The 14567-nt window shown below is 41.6% G+C and overlaps 1 protein-coding gene across 1 annotated transcript; it reads left to right on the forward strand.

Moving 5' to 3' along the window:
- Positions 1–10418: 10418 nt before the first annotated feature.
- Positions 10419–12365, forward strand: id3 (inhibitor of DNA binding 3). Its single transcript, XM_034111497.2, has 3 exons — positions 10419–10843; positions 11118–11191; positions 11596–12365. Exons 1-2 carry the CDS (start codon positions 10544–10546, stop codon positions 11169–11171), a joined length of 354 nt encoding a protein of 117 aa, XP_033967388.1. The 5' UTR covers positions 10419–10543; the 3' UTR covers positions 11172–11191; positions 11596–12365.
- Positions 12366–14567: the final 2202 nt, after the last annotated feature.

A 14567-nucleotide genomic window follows, 5' to 3' on the forward strand; every position in this document is an offset into this window, starting at 1 on the left:
TGTGTGTGTGGTCTGTGTTTTGCTCATGATTTCCCAGTGATCATCTTCAATGCAGAGCAGAGAGAGAGCATGAACACTGGTTAGCTGCTGTGGCGAAACACTCTGTGTGGCAGGAAACACAACAGCCTGTCATCTCTGCAAAAACACTAATGGAAAACCTCACTCGGATAGAAAATGTGGGTGTGAATGCACAAAAGCAAGTGTGTGTTGTTGTGCGTGCACTTGAATACCTGCATGAGTTGGAGCATGTGCTAGGTTTTCTTTAAAAAGATTAAATGCCATTAACTGGAGAACCACAGACTCTCTTTGGAGATAGAAGTGAGACTTCCCTGAGAGATGTGCAAACAAAACAGACAAACTCTAACCTTTTCAAATTTCATAACAGCTTTTTTAAACCAAAACACTTTATCTTTTAAAGTTTGGTATATTTAGTTTAAGTGCTGATTTAAAAAAAAATATGAATCTACTTTTTAAGCATTGTTTCAATTTGTAATAGTTTCGTTTGGCAACTATCAATCCAAACCTGGGTTATATTCTCACTACATTCTATGCAGTGTTTTAAATACTATTTAGGTGACACATATGGCAATGGAGCGTACGCACAAGCGTTCAGACAATCACAGGAAATACTTAGTGTAACAATCAAAATTCCCTGAATGCTGCTGTTGAAAGCATCCATCTGTGTTTTACGAGCAGGTTCAACATCTTTCTCACAACTTCTGTGAAATTCAGTTTAACCCTGGTGTCTTGTAATTGGGTGCAATAGGTTTTACCCATCTGCTGTCTAAACAGAGCCACCCTGATTTAGATATTCTCATCAGCCATGAGAACCAGAGACGATAGGCATCAGTGACTGATTTAAATGTCACATTGTTGAACCTTTAGATAGCATGATGGCCTGGGAGCTGACCTTTTTCTTGACAATTTAGAGTTCATGTTTTACGTCCCGACTGTGATAACAATGTCTCAACCCACTCGACTCACACTGGTAGCTATAAGGAGATTTAAGTAGGTCAACCGTTGGGAAATCAGGTTGAAACCAAATGTACTGGTCTATCATTGCAAGAGGTGATAGTGTGTGAATGTGTGTGTGTGTGTGTGTGTGTGTGTGTGTGTGTGTGTGTGTGTGTGTGTGTGTGTGTGTGTGTGTGTGTGTGTGTTTGCCGGGGTGGGGGGGTCACAGGGATGTTCTTGACTGTGTCATCTCCAGCAGCTGTTTCCCTCAAACCCTGCCTCGCCCCCGTCCCCCCCCCTCCCACCCCATCGCTTCACAATGAAACCAATACAAAGGAACAGGAAGTGCCTCCCGTTAACTGGGGCCCAATCAAAGCCATCATTATTCCCGTGTCAGATTTTTTACAGGAAATAGCTTCTCAGAAAATATGCCAGCTGTGCAGGGAGTGTGGTATTATTGTCTTATAGGTCTTGTCTGTTATTGCTTTTTCTTGTGGTTATCAGTCGCTGCTAACAAAAGGACACATCGAGCCGTCTCGACCACGTGCGCGGCACACTGTCACTGCTGTGCGTTCACAAGGCAAACCAGGCACTGTGTTCTCTGGGGTCGGGTGGTTATTGTGCATGCTGTGAAAAGGGCTCCCCTGCTGTGCCTGCACCGGCTTATTTGGTTCCCATCCTGAACCGAGCAATTGTCTTTTTCAACCCGTGCGAGGGGAGCCGAGCCCAAAGAGCACACAGATGCAGAAGTACATACATGATTGCACACACACACACTCACACACACAAAGCCTTGCCTACTGAAGTCGCATCTGTAAGAACGCTGCTCAGATTACAGCATAAACGGTGGGTTCAGGTGAAGCCTAACGTTTGCCAGATGCTGCGATAAAGTCACCAGGAGGTTAGCCTAACATTGGAGTGTTGTTGTTGGTTGGGGAGGGTGGAATCATCTGCCTCCCGGAGGAGAGGGGGGCACATATCTGGCGTGAACAGAAAAAGTCATTTATGAGCATTATCCTAAACGAGCGTTAAAAACAACACTGGCGCTGTTGCTTATACGTGGTATTTAAACCCCAGAGTTGAACTCAAATCTCGAGATCGATCAGTGTTGCAGCTGAATGGAAAGGTAGCTTCTCTGTTTATCTGGTCTTCCGTTTGTCCTCTGTAATCTCTCTGTCTCTCTGAGGCCTTACAGACGTCTGGAGGACAATAATTAACTCAGTCACTCAACGCGTTGACACAGGTGAGCACTACTCGCGGTTGTTAATCAGTCATTATAGGGCTGCTGTGATGTGAATGAACAGACTCACACATTTGATTGACCACTAACATAGCTTGTCTATCACGTTAGGCTGAGGCCTATTCACTTACAAAATGCCACTGCTGACTATATTAACGCTGATAAGATAAAGGGGAAGTCTCATCTGTCTAAACTCTAAATCCTCCACTGTTCTATACTCTGCTGAAGCACAACCGGCGATAAGATATCTTTACACGTGAGCCTTTTGTGAATACAATGCAAAGACGCTGTGAGTTCTATCAGTGCTACGCTACCTCTCACCTCTCACAGGCTGGGCTTTGTCAGGCGATCTCTTGTTTTGGCCAAAAGGACTGCTCTGCGTCCTTCACTGAGAAGCTTATCAGCGGTGTTTGAAGTGCTTGTCTTTATCTGAGCTCACTGTGTTGAGGTCATCAGCCCGACCCTGTTGTCTCTATCTCTGCCTTCACCATTTGTACTCTTGAGTTCTGCTTTTAAAAGATTGAATTACAAATGTACTAAATTACTCGTAGGCCCAAAGGGAAACAGCCATGCAGATAGTATTTCCCCAAGTTTAGCGATATTCAACGATGCCATTTTGTATATGTTGTTGAGAGTGCCTTTAATTTGAAAGTATACACACAGAAACGGTAAACAAAAAAAAGAGGGTGATGACATATGACAAGTTTCCTGCCTTGAACTGGGAGCATTGTCGGTGTCTTAATTGGGCGTTAGACCGAAAATAGCTTAGTAACAAGAAAATAGTGTCTGTGTTGCTTCAGGTACAAGGGAGACAGTAAGATATGAGCCAGTTTGAGCAATGCCTCTATGAGTATGTCCGTTTAACAGACGCCAAAACGGCTCAGTGTTTAGGTTTATTACAGTTAAGTACAATTTTACAAGAAGTGTGCAGTAAAGTTGTTACAAATAATGGTTATATTTCTGTTTTGCTTTTTTCACTCAAAGCAATGAGGTATCTGCATAACAATGCAGTGTTTCTGCTCAATATCAGGACACCTTCATGCTTACTGTATCCAAACTAGTACAATAGCTTTTTGGTTTTTGCAGTATTGACACATTTGATTGTCTTTTTATATCAGTTTTGCTTGGATTTCTGACTCTTACATTTCTTTTATTTATGAGTTGCTGTATACATATAATTCTCTTCTCTTTAAATACTTCCAGATTGTGAGAACTCTCTTCTACAGACCATATTCCTCTTTTGGCCATTCTGGGGGATTGGAAGAAGCAACATTTATAGAAATCTTGAGTGGCTTTGACCGTCCACTTTGGCCAGACTCTTAACATCGTGGTGCAAGGATATTTTCAGTAAATTACAGAGTAGCCAGAGAATGTTAGCAGGAAATGTCCATGAAACAATACACTCAGAACAAACATGGCTACACAGATATGGGCATTTCCTGGTAGTGTTACTCTCTTCAGGAGTGACTCATGGCTGTGTTACTTCAGCTTTTGTTTTAAGAAACTATACATAGATTTCTCAAGCATTTTTGCTTAGCACTGTCCAGAAGTAGCATCACCAAGTTGCAATGGGTCACACACATTAGGATGGGGATCTCTTAACTTATTACCTAACATGGTTCCGGGACAAAACAAGAAAAGCTGTATGTTTTAAATCTCCAAGCAAAACACACACACTGGATTATTACAACTTTAGTGATGTGATGTTTTTACACACCAAACCCAATTAAGACTCGCCCTATAATGCATGCTCTACAGCAGGGGTGTCAAACTCAAGGCCCGGGGGCCAAATCCGGCCCGCGACTTCATTTTATGTGGCCCCGCAAGAGCTTGCAAAGAATATAATACGTTTATTATACGGTTACATGCCACTTTACAGAAGCAGGTTGCCCATAAACTACATGTCCCACAATGCATCTCGTTTTGTGACATGCACACTGAAGAGACTTCTGCTTTCAGACGTAGTTAATGACTAAGTTATTATCCTATCCGATACTAATCCAATTCAGAGGCAATAATGTAATATAATACATTATTTTATATATATATTATATATTTATATAGTTACAACCGGCCCTTTGAGTGCAACCTTTATGCAAATGTAGCCCGCGATGAAATTGAGTTTGACACCCCTGCTCTACAGGGTAATGACTAGATGACCAGCTGGCGGAGTGTCCATTTTCCCTGAGTGCTTATGTCCATCGAGGGATGCCCTGGACGTCACAACCCCATAATTAAAGCCATTACGATTGTCGGTGATGGGGGTGGGGCTGAACAGAAATCTTATCGTAATAGCGTATCATAATGACAAATGGAGAGGATGATTAAGCAACTTTATGACAGGCAGACAGAGTGAGAGAACGTCCAGCAGCAAGGCCCATGCATGCAGCTTGTGTGTTGTGTTGGATTGGTTACGGAGCTCAGTAGTCTGCGTAGGAGCCTTTAATCAGGTCACTGAGAGCACAGACCTCTCTGCTCCCACTCTGCCCCCTCCGTCTGGGGGGCTCCGACAGGGGTGACCAAGAGGGGCACCACTGACCCAGATTAGGGAGGGTAAGGGTGTGTGCATGTGTATGAGAGGGGTGGGAATCAGCTGTGTATCATGTCTTCGTCCCCACTGTGTCATTCATTAGCAGCACAGGGAAGAGAGATGAAGAGGGGTTGTGTGTGTGTGTGTGTGTGTGTGTGTGTGTGTGTGTGTGTGTGTGTGTGTGTGTGTGTGTGTGTGTGTGTGTGTGTGTGTGTGTGTGTGTGTGTGTGTGTGTGTGTGTGTGTGTGTGTGTGTGTGTGTGTGTGTGTGTGTGTGTGTGTGTGTGTGTGTGTGTGTGTGTGTGTGTGTGTGTGTGTGTGTGTGTGTTTAGGGGGTGGGGGGCAGACGAAAGACAGTGTTAAAAGAATACAAAGCCAGTGACAGAAGGAGAAAGTCACTGCTGTGGTGCATCTTGGATGTCAGGGAACCACTTGACCTAGAAACACATTACACACACACATTACACACACACACACACACACACACACACACACACACACACACACACACACACACACACACACACACACACACACACACACACAGGTGCAGAGATACCCACCAGGGACCTAATGGCCTCTGTGTGTGTCTTTGTGAAGCCTGACCAGCTGAACCCCTGCAGCAGCAACCAAAGTCAGGCTCCTCTGCATCCTTCTTCCTCTCAATCCCTCTCTTTCTCTCTCCTTTCTGTCTCTTGCCATCAAGCCTGTCCCGCAGTCATTTTCCACACTAATGTTCTCTGCCCCTCTCAGCCTGTTCTCTTCATTGGGCTTCCTTATCACGCATACAAATGTCCTGTTTGTATCTCTCCATTTTGCTCCCAGCCCATGTTGTCTCATCAAACAAACACATGCCTAAACTTAACCTTGTGTGGGGTCAGAAAACACGTTAAGCCCCCCTCGATGGGCCAGCCAGCTAAACCTTTCACTAGAACTTACCATTGTAATTGATCAGAAATGTTGGTTTATGTCCCTTTTAGTTGCTTCTTCCACCACAATTTGCAAGTTTTGCCTCCAGCTAGCTTTGTTTTTATAAAACATTTATTCATAAGTATTATATTAAAGAGCAGTACAAATTGACTGCAAATATAGACCCAGTCCATCCTTAATTGCAAGGTCAAAATTCTAGTTTAATGCACATCAATCACAAACGTCCCCCTTTCAAACAACAGTAAGAACAACATTTTTTGTCTGGTTTGTCTTCATTTATGTTTGACGATTCAAAATATATCTCCAAATATGGTAGAAATCTCAAGACTGGATGTTGATCAGTCATTCAGGCAATGTGGAGACAGTTTATTTGCTGGTTTTGAAAACAGAAGAAAGGTCTTAGGAGGGAATATTAGGGCCTTCAATGCTTCCATTAATGGTCCTCCAGTGGAAAACCACAGCAGCGGGCTCACTGTCAGCTCTAGAGTTGGTGTAAATAATCATTCTGAGTCTGACTGCTTGACAGTCTGTTTTGTAGGGAAAAGACTGCAGCCATCACTCTTCTGGATAAGTCACTTTATTAAAGGTGTTATGACTAATCACTTCGCCAACTGGCCCCAACCATGGTCACAAAGTCTGGCACTAACAAAGCCAGATGTTTATCCTCATTGGATGGCTGCAGAATAAACGGACTGTTCTAGTCAGGGACGATGAAAACGACAAAACAATAGTGTGACCAACAGCTGGCAGCCTCTCCGCCTGCACAGTCGCACTGAACATTTTACAGTCAGCTTGTTTTGCTGGCCATGGGCTTTATGGTCTTCTGTGGCTTGTGTCCTACCTGCAATGCAGTTGTATGGCTCCATTTATCCCTGCATGAACCAGTAAAATATTCACACCCAAGGACATAGGCAGCGTCACATGACCACATAATCATGACAACAGCAAAGTTCCCACAGTATAATTATGGACTAACTTGATCTTAGTCTTTTAAAACTTTAAAGCCCCACTTAACCAAATCCTCACTACTTTGTATTTATTTCAAAGTATGTTGAATGGAAAATGTATTTGCCGCAAACTGAGACACAAAAAACATGTCCATTCTTTTTTTATACATCAGATTATATTTAGATACAGCTGAGAAAAACTAGTTCTCACACGAGGTCAAAAATCATTTATTGACCTAAATGTGTCACAGGTGACACGATATGGGATTTTGCTACAGCTGCTAAAGAAAAATATTGAAATTGTATTAAATAACATATAGACAGAGAAAATGCTTGCTGTGACATTTATAACCACACAGTATTTTAGTTATTTTTGGAATTAAATCACACCTGTATTTCAAAAATGTCCTCAGCCAAGATACAGTATTTAGTTAACCAGACAGCTACAGACAGTAGCTTAATTTTAGTATAGAATGTGCAATGCCTAACAGCCACAATGGGCACACAGAGGCTGAGTGAATGAATCAATGAATGAAGTACGTGGGTGAGTTTCTTTCTTAATACATCGTGACCATCTCATAAAAAAAACAGGCCAGATCGTTATTGCTAAGCTTGAACAAGCGACTCAAACATAAAAAACAAATGACCAGTACAAATCAACAATGTCCATAAAATGTCATGTCACCGCCTGGGTCACTTGGGACAAAAGCTCTAGATCTGTAGGCTGTTCAAAGCTGATGCTGAGGACTGTAGCGTCTTTGATGAAGGAAAACAGGGAGCAGAGGAGGAGGAATCCAGCACGTCACACGGATGCAAAGAATTAAGTTTCAGTGTGTTTCTTTCCACTTAATTATCCCCCACTTAAATAGGCCTGCACTTGTGGATGAAAAAGATACCCTTCTGTATACAACCCGGCCTCTCCTCATGACAGTATGGTGCTTTCCCTGCCTCTGTCGCTCTTATCTCACGAGATGACCCTCATTACTTTACACTCTGTTCTGTTGTTACCAGAAGTAGAAAGAGACACTTTGTTTATGTTGAGAGAAGGTGCTTCAAGAGGTAAAGACGTGAGAAGAGGGCTTAGGATTTCAATCCTGGACACACATTGAGTCATAGAAGTGAAACAGATGTTTAGGCTCGTTATTATGTGGTATAGTTTTTTTTATTACTACCTAAGTATGTTGCTACCAATAAAATATACTGGGTTGAAATTTAATTGAGAGGGAGAAGTAGAGAGGAGGGGGCGCTGCTAATTATGCATGGCGATTGTTGATGTCTTGATTGTCTGCGTCCAGCTGCACGGAGGAGCGGGGAGAGGGAGAGGGAGAGGGAGAGGGAGAGGGAGAGGGAGAGGGAGAGGGAGAGGGAGAGGGAGGGGGAGAGGGAGAGAGGGGAGAGAGGGGAGAGAGGCAGACTCACTGACGCCAGGCTCGGAATTCTCCCATCCATTGAAAGAGAGACTCGATTGTGTCCGGGGCCTTTCCGACAAGCACCTGATCCTTGCCCAGACACACGTGTGTGTGTGTGTGTGTGTGTGTGTGTGTGTGTGTGTGTGTGTGTGTGTGTGTGTGTGTGTGTGTGTGTGTGTGTGTGTGTGTGTGTGTGTGTGTGTGTGTGTGTGTGTGTGTGTGTGTGTGTGTGTGTGTGTGTGTGTGTGTGTGTGTGTGTGTGTGTGTGTGTGTGTGTGTGTGTGTGTGTGTGTGTGTGTGTGTGTGTGTGTGAGCTCTGGAATCTGCAGACAAGCGCTGTCATGGGAGGAAATTCTCTGTTGCCACTTTGATATCTAGAAATAGCTTTTATAGTTCCTAGAAATAGCTACTGATTTTGGTCAAAACACTGAGCTATGTAACCCAAGAACATCTTATCTATTTCTTCGTACCCAGTTCACTAAATAAGAAAATACGAAAAATCATTTTCCAACCAGACCTGGGAAATCTCGTGCATTATTTTCCCTCCCATCGACATACTTAAGAAAGATATTTAAGGTCAAAGTCTTGTTTGGATACTCTGCACTGCTCACACAATATATCTCTAAAATAGCACTGGACTGAAGTCCTGTCTCACGGTTCAATATTGTGGTTTGCTCTAAAGTGAGGTCGCTGAGTGACTCGTCATGCAGGGTCAATGGGGGGGGGGGGGGGGGGGGTGATTGCCATGAGGAAGGCAGTGACTCCAACATCTGGTTAACCTCTGTATAATGGTGAAGATATCTCGAGCCATGCACTTTTACGCACAAATACAAAAATAATTCAGATAAATGTATGTTCTGTACCTTTAATTGTTTGTGATCTTAAAAAAAAAAGTTGTATAATTAATTAACTATTTGTTGTTCATGTAACGTAACATAACTGTACATACATTACTTGACAATGTAAAGATTTAGAGTTGCAATGGCGTCAATAATAATAATAATCATTATATTTTATTATATTATATTGGCTTTTTTGTTATTACACAATAGAGTATTGTGAAGAGCTTTCCTCTAACTTTTCCTGAGTATAACTGCAGACAGGAGGAGGGAATCGTGGGGGCGTGGATCCATGTCCATGAGTGACAGACCGGTCAGCCTATCGGATCTCTGAGCGCCTCTGCTTCTTATCCCTCTGGTGGTGGACGGGGGAGGGCGGGCCGTCTGCCAAAGAGGGGAGTGCGCGTCGGGGTGAATGGATGACGTCGGGAGGCTGGCGCCAGCATGTCTGGGACTGGCGCGTTAGATCAACACAGCTGGGCCGGGATAGGACACACAGCTGGCTCAGGCCTGCATTCCTCCACAAAACAGGATTGTGAGAAAAGGGGAAAATAAGACCCAAATAGGAGCAGAACGGGACGTGCTTTGATGTAAACTAAAACGTAGCAACGTGGAATTGTTAAAATATAATGTTCACAACTAAACTGTTTAGCCCAAAATATGTTTTGATTTGAGCAGTAGCCAAAGTGACTGGAGAGATTTGTGCACTCATAATATTTGTTGGCGTTTTAATGATGGTCGAATACACTCACATGCAACAGGGCTATAAGAAAAGGACTATAACATACCAAAAACATGAATAATTAGTCATAAATCCATATCAAATTACCAATCATCAGAATAAAATGTTTTTACAAATGTGTTTGAGTCTAAAATAACCTATCTTTCCACTGACCTTTTACCTATATTGTATAAATATAATTTGTTCAACTTTTATTTATTTTTGTAAACAGATTATGTGGGTAGTGCAACCCAAAATAATCACGTATACACCTTAAATATTTAGACTATTCATCAACCAATATGATATTATGTTCTAAATAGTTTTTAAAGACATTACTTTGGATTTAGTGTTTTTAAATTCTTAACAAAGTCATATATGCAGCCAAACTTAATTTACAGTAATAAGTAAAAACAACAGGCCTTAATTATGGACCACGATAAGCTTACTGGCATCTCCCTTTCACTATTATACATATCATTTCCTGGAGTTATAGCTGTCTATTAAAGTAAAAGTGAGATAGAGTCTGTTGTGAAACATAATTATAAGTCCATCACATGTCTTAGACTCAGGAGGTCTGGTTTTAAACTAAAAGTATTCCTCATGTTGACAGGGATTCTTCCACTTTAAGAACATTTCTATCTATTTCCAGCAAATACAACCAGCTAAAGGTGGTGACTAATTGATTGACAATACCCTTTAGGCATCCCAGCCCTAATTTCCTCATTCTTTCCAACCTTTCCACAAGGTGAAATCAACCAATGAGAATAGCCTTGCTCTTACAACTGGCCAATCAGAGCACGGTGCGAGGAAAGGGGCGTAAGGAGGCGTGCTGTGTATAAAGAGCTAACTGTACGTCGCTGTCAGAGCACTGTAGTATTTCAGGACAACGATAGAAGAACTAGGAAAACCTACACCACGATATATTCAAACACCAAGCCGAGTCTTGTTGTTATTGTTTTCTGTTTTTCACCATGAAAGCCATCAGTCCCGTCCGTTCGGTGAGGAGTTGCTACAAGGCCGTGTGCTGCATTTCGGAGCAGAGTCTCGCCATTAGCCGGAATAAACACTCGTGTCTGGAGGAGCCGCTGGGCGCCCTGTGCGATATGAACGACTGCTACTCCAAGCTGAAGGAGCTGGTACCGAGCATCCCGCAGAACAAGTCGGTCAGCCAAGTGGAGATCCTCCAACACGTTATCGACTACATCTTCGACCTGCAGATCGCACTGGAGGCTGAGGACACAGCGACGCCGGAGATGGTTCTCTCAATAAAGGTGAGGGGAAATGCGGGCTTACACCGAGATTCACTAATAGTTGCCTTTCTGCACTTTAAAGATATATGTGTTGTTGACCTTTAAAATGTTGTCCAAAATTTGCATCCACGCTTGCATGCATGGCATTGATTTTATAGGCTATTATAGATGATGTTCCATGATATGTGATGTCGTTGCAAACATGTTAAACCCCCAGCGTTATTATTGTTTGAATGCATTTAGAATGAAAGTATTGTCAGCGTCTAACACTTTGCTCTTTTTGCTTTCCATTCAGACTGCGGACCTTGCTCGCAATTTCTCCAAAGAAGAAGGGCGGTTGTGCCACTAGGAAAAGGATGACAAATCACGGTAAATTTATCATTTCATTATCAGTCCCTAATGTGTCCCTAATTGGAAGAAATCCCGAGATAAGTGTTCTTAACCCTCATAACTTCAGGGCACTTGTTTATGATCATAACAGTGTCTTGTTTTGACACTGAAAAGGAAAAAGCTAAAAAACAAAACTTGTAATGGCTGTGAGAATAGTGTAGGCATTGATGTGTTTGGAGACGGAGGTCCCCCTACCCTTCACATTCACCATGGTTGCCAATTAGACAGGCCAGTGAATGTGTAGCGGATTCATTGCTATCTGCCTGGGGTTAATGAAAGTTCCATGCTAGGCGCCAGTCTGTCTGCTCTCCTCTGCAGGGAGGGGGGAGGGAGTATGAGAGGGAGAGATCTGACTTCACTTTTCTTCCTTTCTCTCCATGCAGGTGCAGGGAAACACATGTCTCCACTTCACTCCGGGCAAGAGGACAAGAGGGGCAGAAAGGGTGGGATAGGTATTTGAGAGAGAAGAAGGAGGAGGAGGAGGAGGGAGGTGGAGGGCTTAAAGAAGAAAAGACAGGAAAAAGTGGACTGTTTCCTAGATGAGTGGGGATCAACAGTGGTTCATGAGCAACAACACAGAGACTCATTCTTTGGCCCCTGGACAGACAAATCAACACACCAAAGCAGAAGTCAGGATTGGAAACTGAAAGCGACCGGATTTGTATGCCCTCCTCCAGAAACCTGGGATCCCTTATTGGTAGAAGTAGAAACATTGGTACATTGTTGTTTAATTTTCCTTTATGTGATGCATTCCAAACCAACTTAATGGGGGTTAAACTTCACACCCAACATGAACTCTTTCTACACCAAGTCTCCCATCATCTCACACAATTATACCTGCATTATTTCTCCCCTCTAATCTGATTTCTAATGAGACTGTTACAACTTCATACAAATGTGTACATATCTGCTGGGTATGTAAGGTGTGAGTCAATTTGGATGTTGGTATTTTTTCTGAATGGGAGTTTGGATTTTCTTAGGTATAATCAGGACTCTATACTAGAGTTAATTGTGAATGTTTGTAGGGATTGTGTGATTTCTACAGACTATGTGCTGTGAGTTTTATAAACTCTTTATTATAAACTTTGCTTTGTATGTTACATATGTTTGTTATGTGATGAAATGAAATAAAAATAAAAAAGTTGTGAAACAGTTTGGCCTTTGTGGTTTACATTTATGGAATAACGAATGTGATATAATAACATGATAGTCAGAAAATAACAGTGATCCAGACGTAGCGCTGGATGTCAATGAAATGCTGATATAACAGGATGTACTCGGATGAATCTTGAGGTTGAGTGGTTGGAAATTAAACGAAAGGGAGTTTCCTGTGAGTGTTTCTAATTTTCCAAAGAACGAATTACCGCCAGTCTAAAGAGGTTGAACTTCCTAAATGGTGTAAGAACAGAGGATGTTGAGCGAGCATAAATAATTTAATCATTGAACTAGATCTGCTTGTGCAAAAATCCTTGACCTTTGAAACTAGAGAATTACCTGCAAGGATAGCATTTATTGAACTGTAACAATAACACCATTTCAACTGTTTGTATTACTATGCAGAGTTTCACTTCATTTCAACTATGCAGAGCTTCACTTATGTCATAATGTAATCAGGCCTACTCAAAGAATACAACTCTCTGTGATACATGGACAGTTTGGTAAATTAAAGTAACTGTACTTAGTTGATCTCAAATGATGATTCAACTACTCCACCTTGTGGAGTTACATTGAATGTTGGCACACATTACCAGTGCCTCATCTGGATCATCAACTGTACAAACATGTTGTTATTTATAGTCTTTTCAAACATCAAAATGACACGGGAAACAACACATCTAACTCTAATATGTTGAAATAATGTGATGAGGGTCGAATAATTTGACGTCGTTGGTAGTTCTAACTTTCATACTCCTAATGGTGTTGCAACTCCATCTAGTGGTAAAAGTGTGTTATTGCTATAAGTGGACCACTTGAGACAATGTTTGTATCGATCATAGAAACACATTTATAGTCAGCTCAGGAATCAGAAGATTTATTTGTTGCTTTTCAACAGCACTCAATAGTGGGCTAGAACTTTGAAATCTATAGGAATCCATTTTAAATAAACAATAAAAGGAATTCATAATCTGGGAAATTACTAAACATGTAGATTATGCAAAATGCGGAAATCAATGCGTATGTTAGCTTCACATTATAAATTCACACTAGCTGCAGAATGCAATGCTACTTTCAAGGCAAGGACAAACTTATATATATATATATATATAAACATTTTAAAGTTGGAATGAGGTTTCTGAGTGAAAGTATGAAGGAGCAGTTAGCAGTTGAAGTTGCATGAAGATTGTTGAAGTCTGAAGAGTTTCTCCATGTTAAAAATGTGATGAATTATGGGATGTATCTCTGGAATTATGAAAGTTATGAATGATGAAAGTAATAGCCATCGATTCCCGACCGAGCTAAACGTTTTGATGAAGAAGAGGTGCAAAATAACCCGGCGGAATAATAAAGAATTGTGTGCGAAGCATAACAGATTGTTAGAATGCTGTGTCAGCATTCTCACTAAATAAAAGAGAGGACTGAGCTTTGGTCTGCCCATGGCAGTACTTCATTGTCAATCAAAAAACATAAATATAGATATAGCAAAATATAGAAAGAACTGCAATATCTGTGCAGGTTTAAGGAGTAGATTGTGCAAATGTAATCAAGGTATGTGCATGGGTACTTTTTAGTTGCAATATATGGATAATTTTACCTTGTGTGTTTTCTTAATTAAAATTAACAGAGAACGATTAACCAGTCAATGCTTCAGGCTTCAGTAAAGAAAATTAGATTGCAGTCCTCACCACAAGATGGGGGTGTTGGATGAGAATGCAACAACGTGTGTCCTCCTGACATCCCAGGAATGTCAGCACTCTAAACAAGATAAGCTGTTGCTTCTGATTTCTAAATCAACTTCCGCATGTCAAGTGCCGCTTTGACATAGAAATGCAACCCCGTTGACCTTGCAACAAATCCAAATTGGTTTGGTTCAAGACAGAGATTACTGAGCAACAACTGTAACCCCTCAAACTCATAATTTACCAAACTACAAATATCCAACTCTGAATCACTGCAGCTGTGTCATAAACAAAAGTTTTTCTGTTAAGTAGATGTCACAGTACTTTCCCTTTTATTTGGCTCCATAGTGAGCCCTTGTTGTGAGGTATTTCACACTATACTTAAAATGACTCAAAACATTCATGGCATATTTCCTTAACACCATTTGAATTCAATATGAATGCTTGACAGTATTCAATGACAAGTTACAATAGGCTCTAAAAATAATAATGATGTCATGGTTAAACTGATTTGCATG

Source organism: Pseudochaenichthys georgianus, chromosome 22, assembly GCF_902827115.2.
Source record: "Pseudochaenichthys georgianus chromosome 22, fPseGeo1.2, whole genome shotgun sequence".
Taxonomy (NCBI): Eukaryota; Metazoa; Chordata; class Actinopteri; order Perciformes; family Channichthyidae; genus Pseudochaenichthys; species Pseudochaenichthys georgianus.

What these genes read in the sequence shown, in the direction of transcription:
- id3 (XM_034111497.2), top strand. Translation starts at nt 10,544, where the DNA reads ATGAAAGCCATCAGTCCCGTCCGTTCGGTGAGGAGTTGCTACAAGGCC. An exon ending in AGATGGTTCTCTCAATAAAG is followed by an intron (nt 10,844 to 11,117) that starts GTGAGGGGAAAT and finishes CTTTCCATTCAG; the next exon opens with ACTGCGGACCTTGCTCGCAA.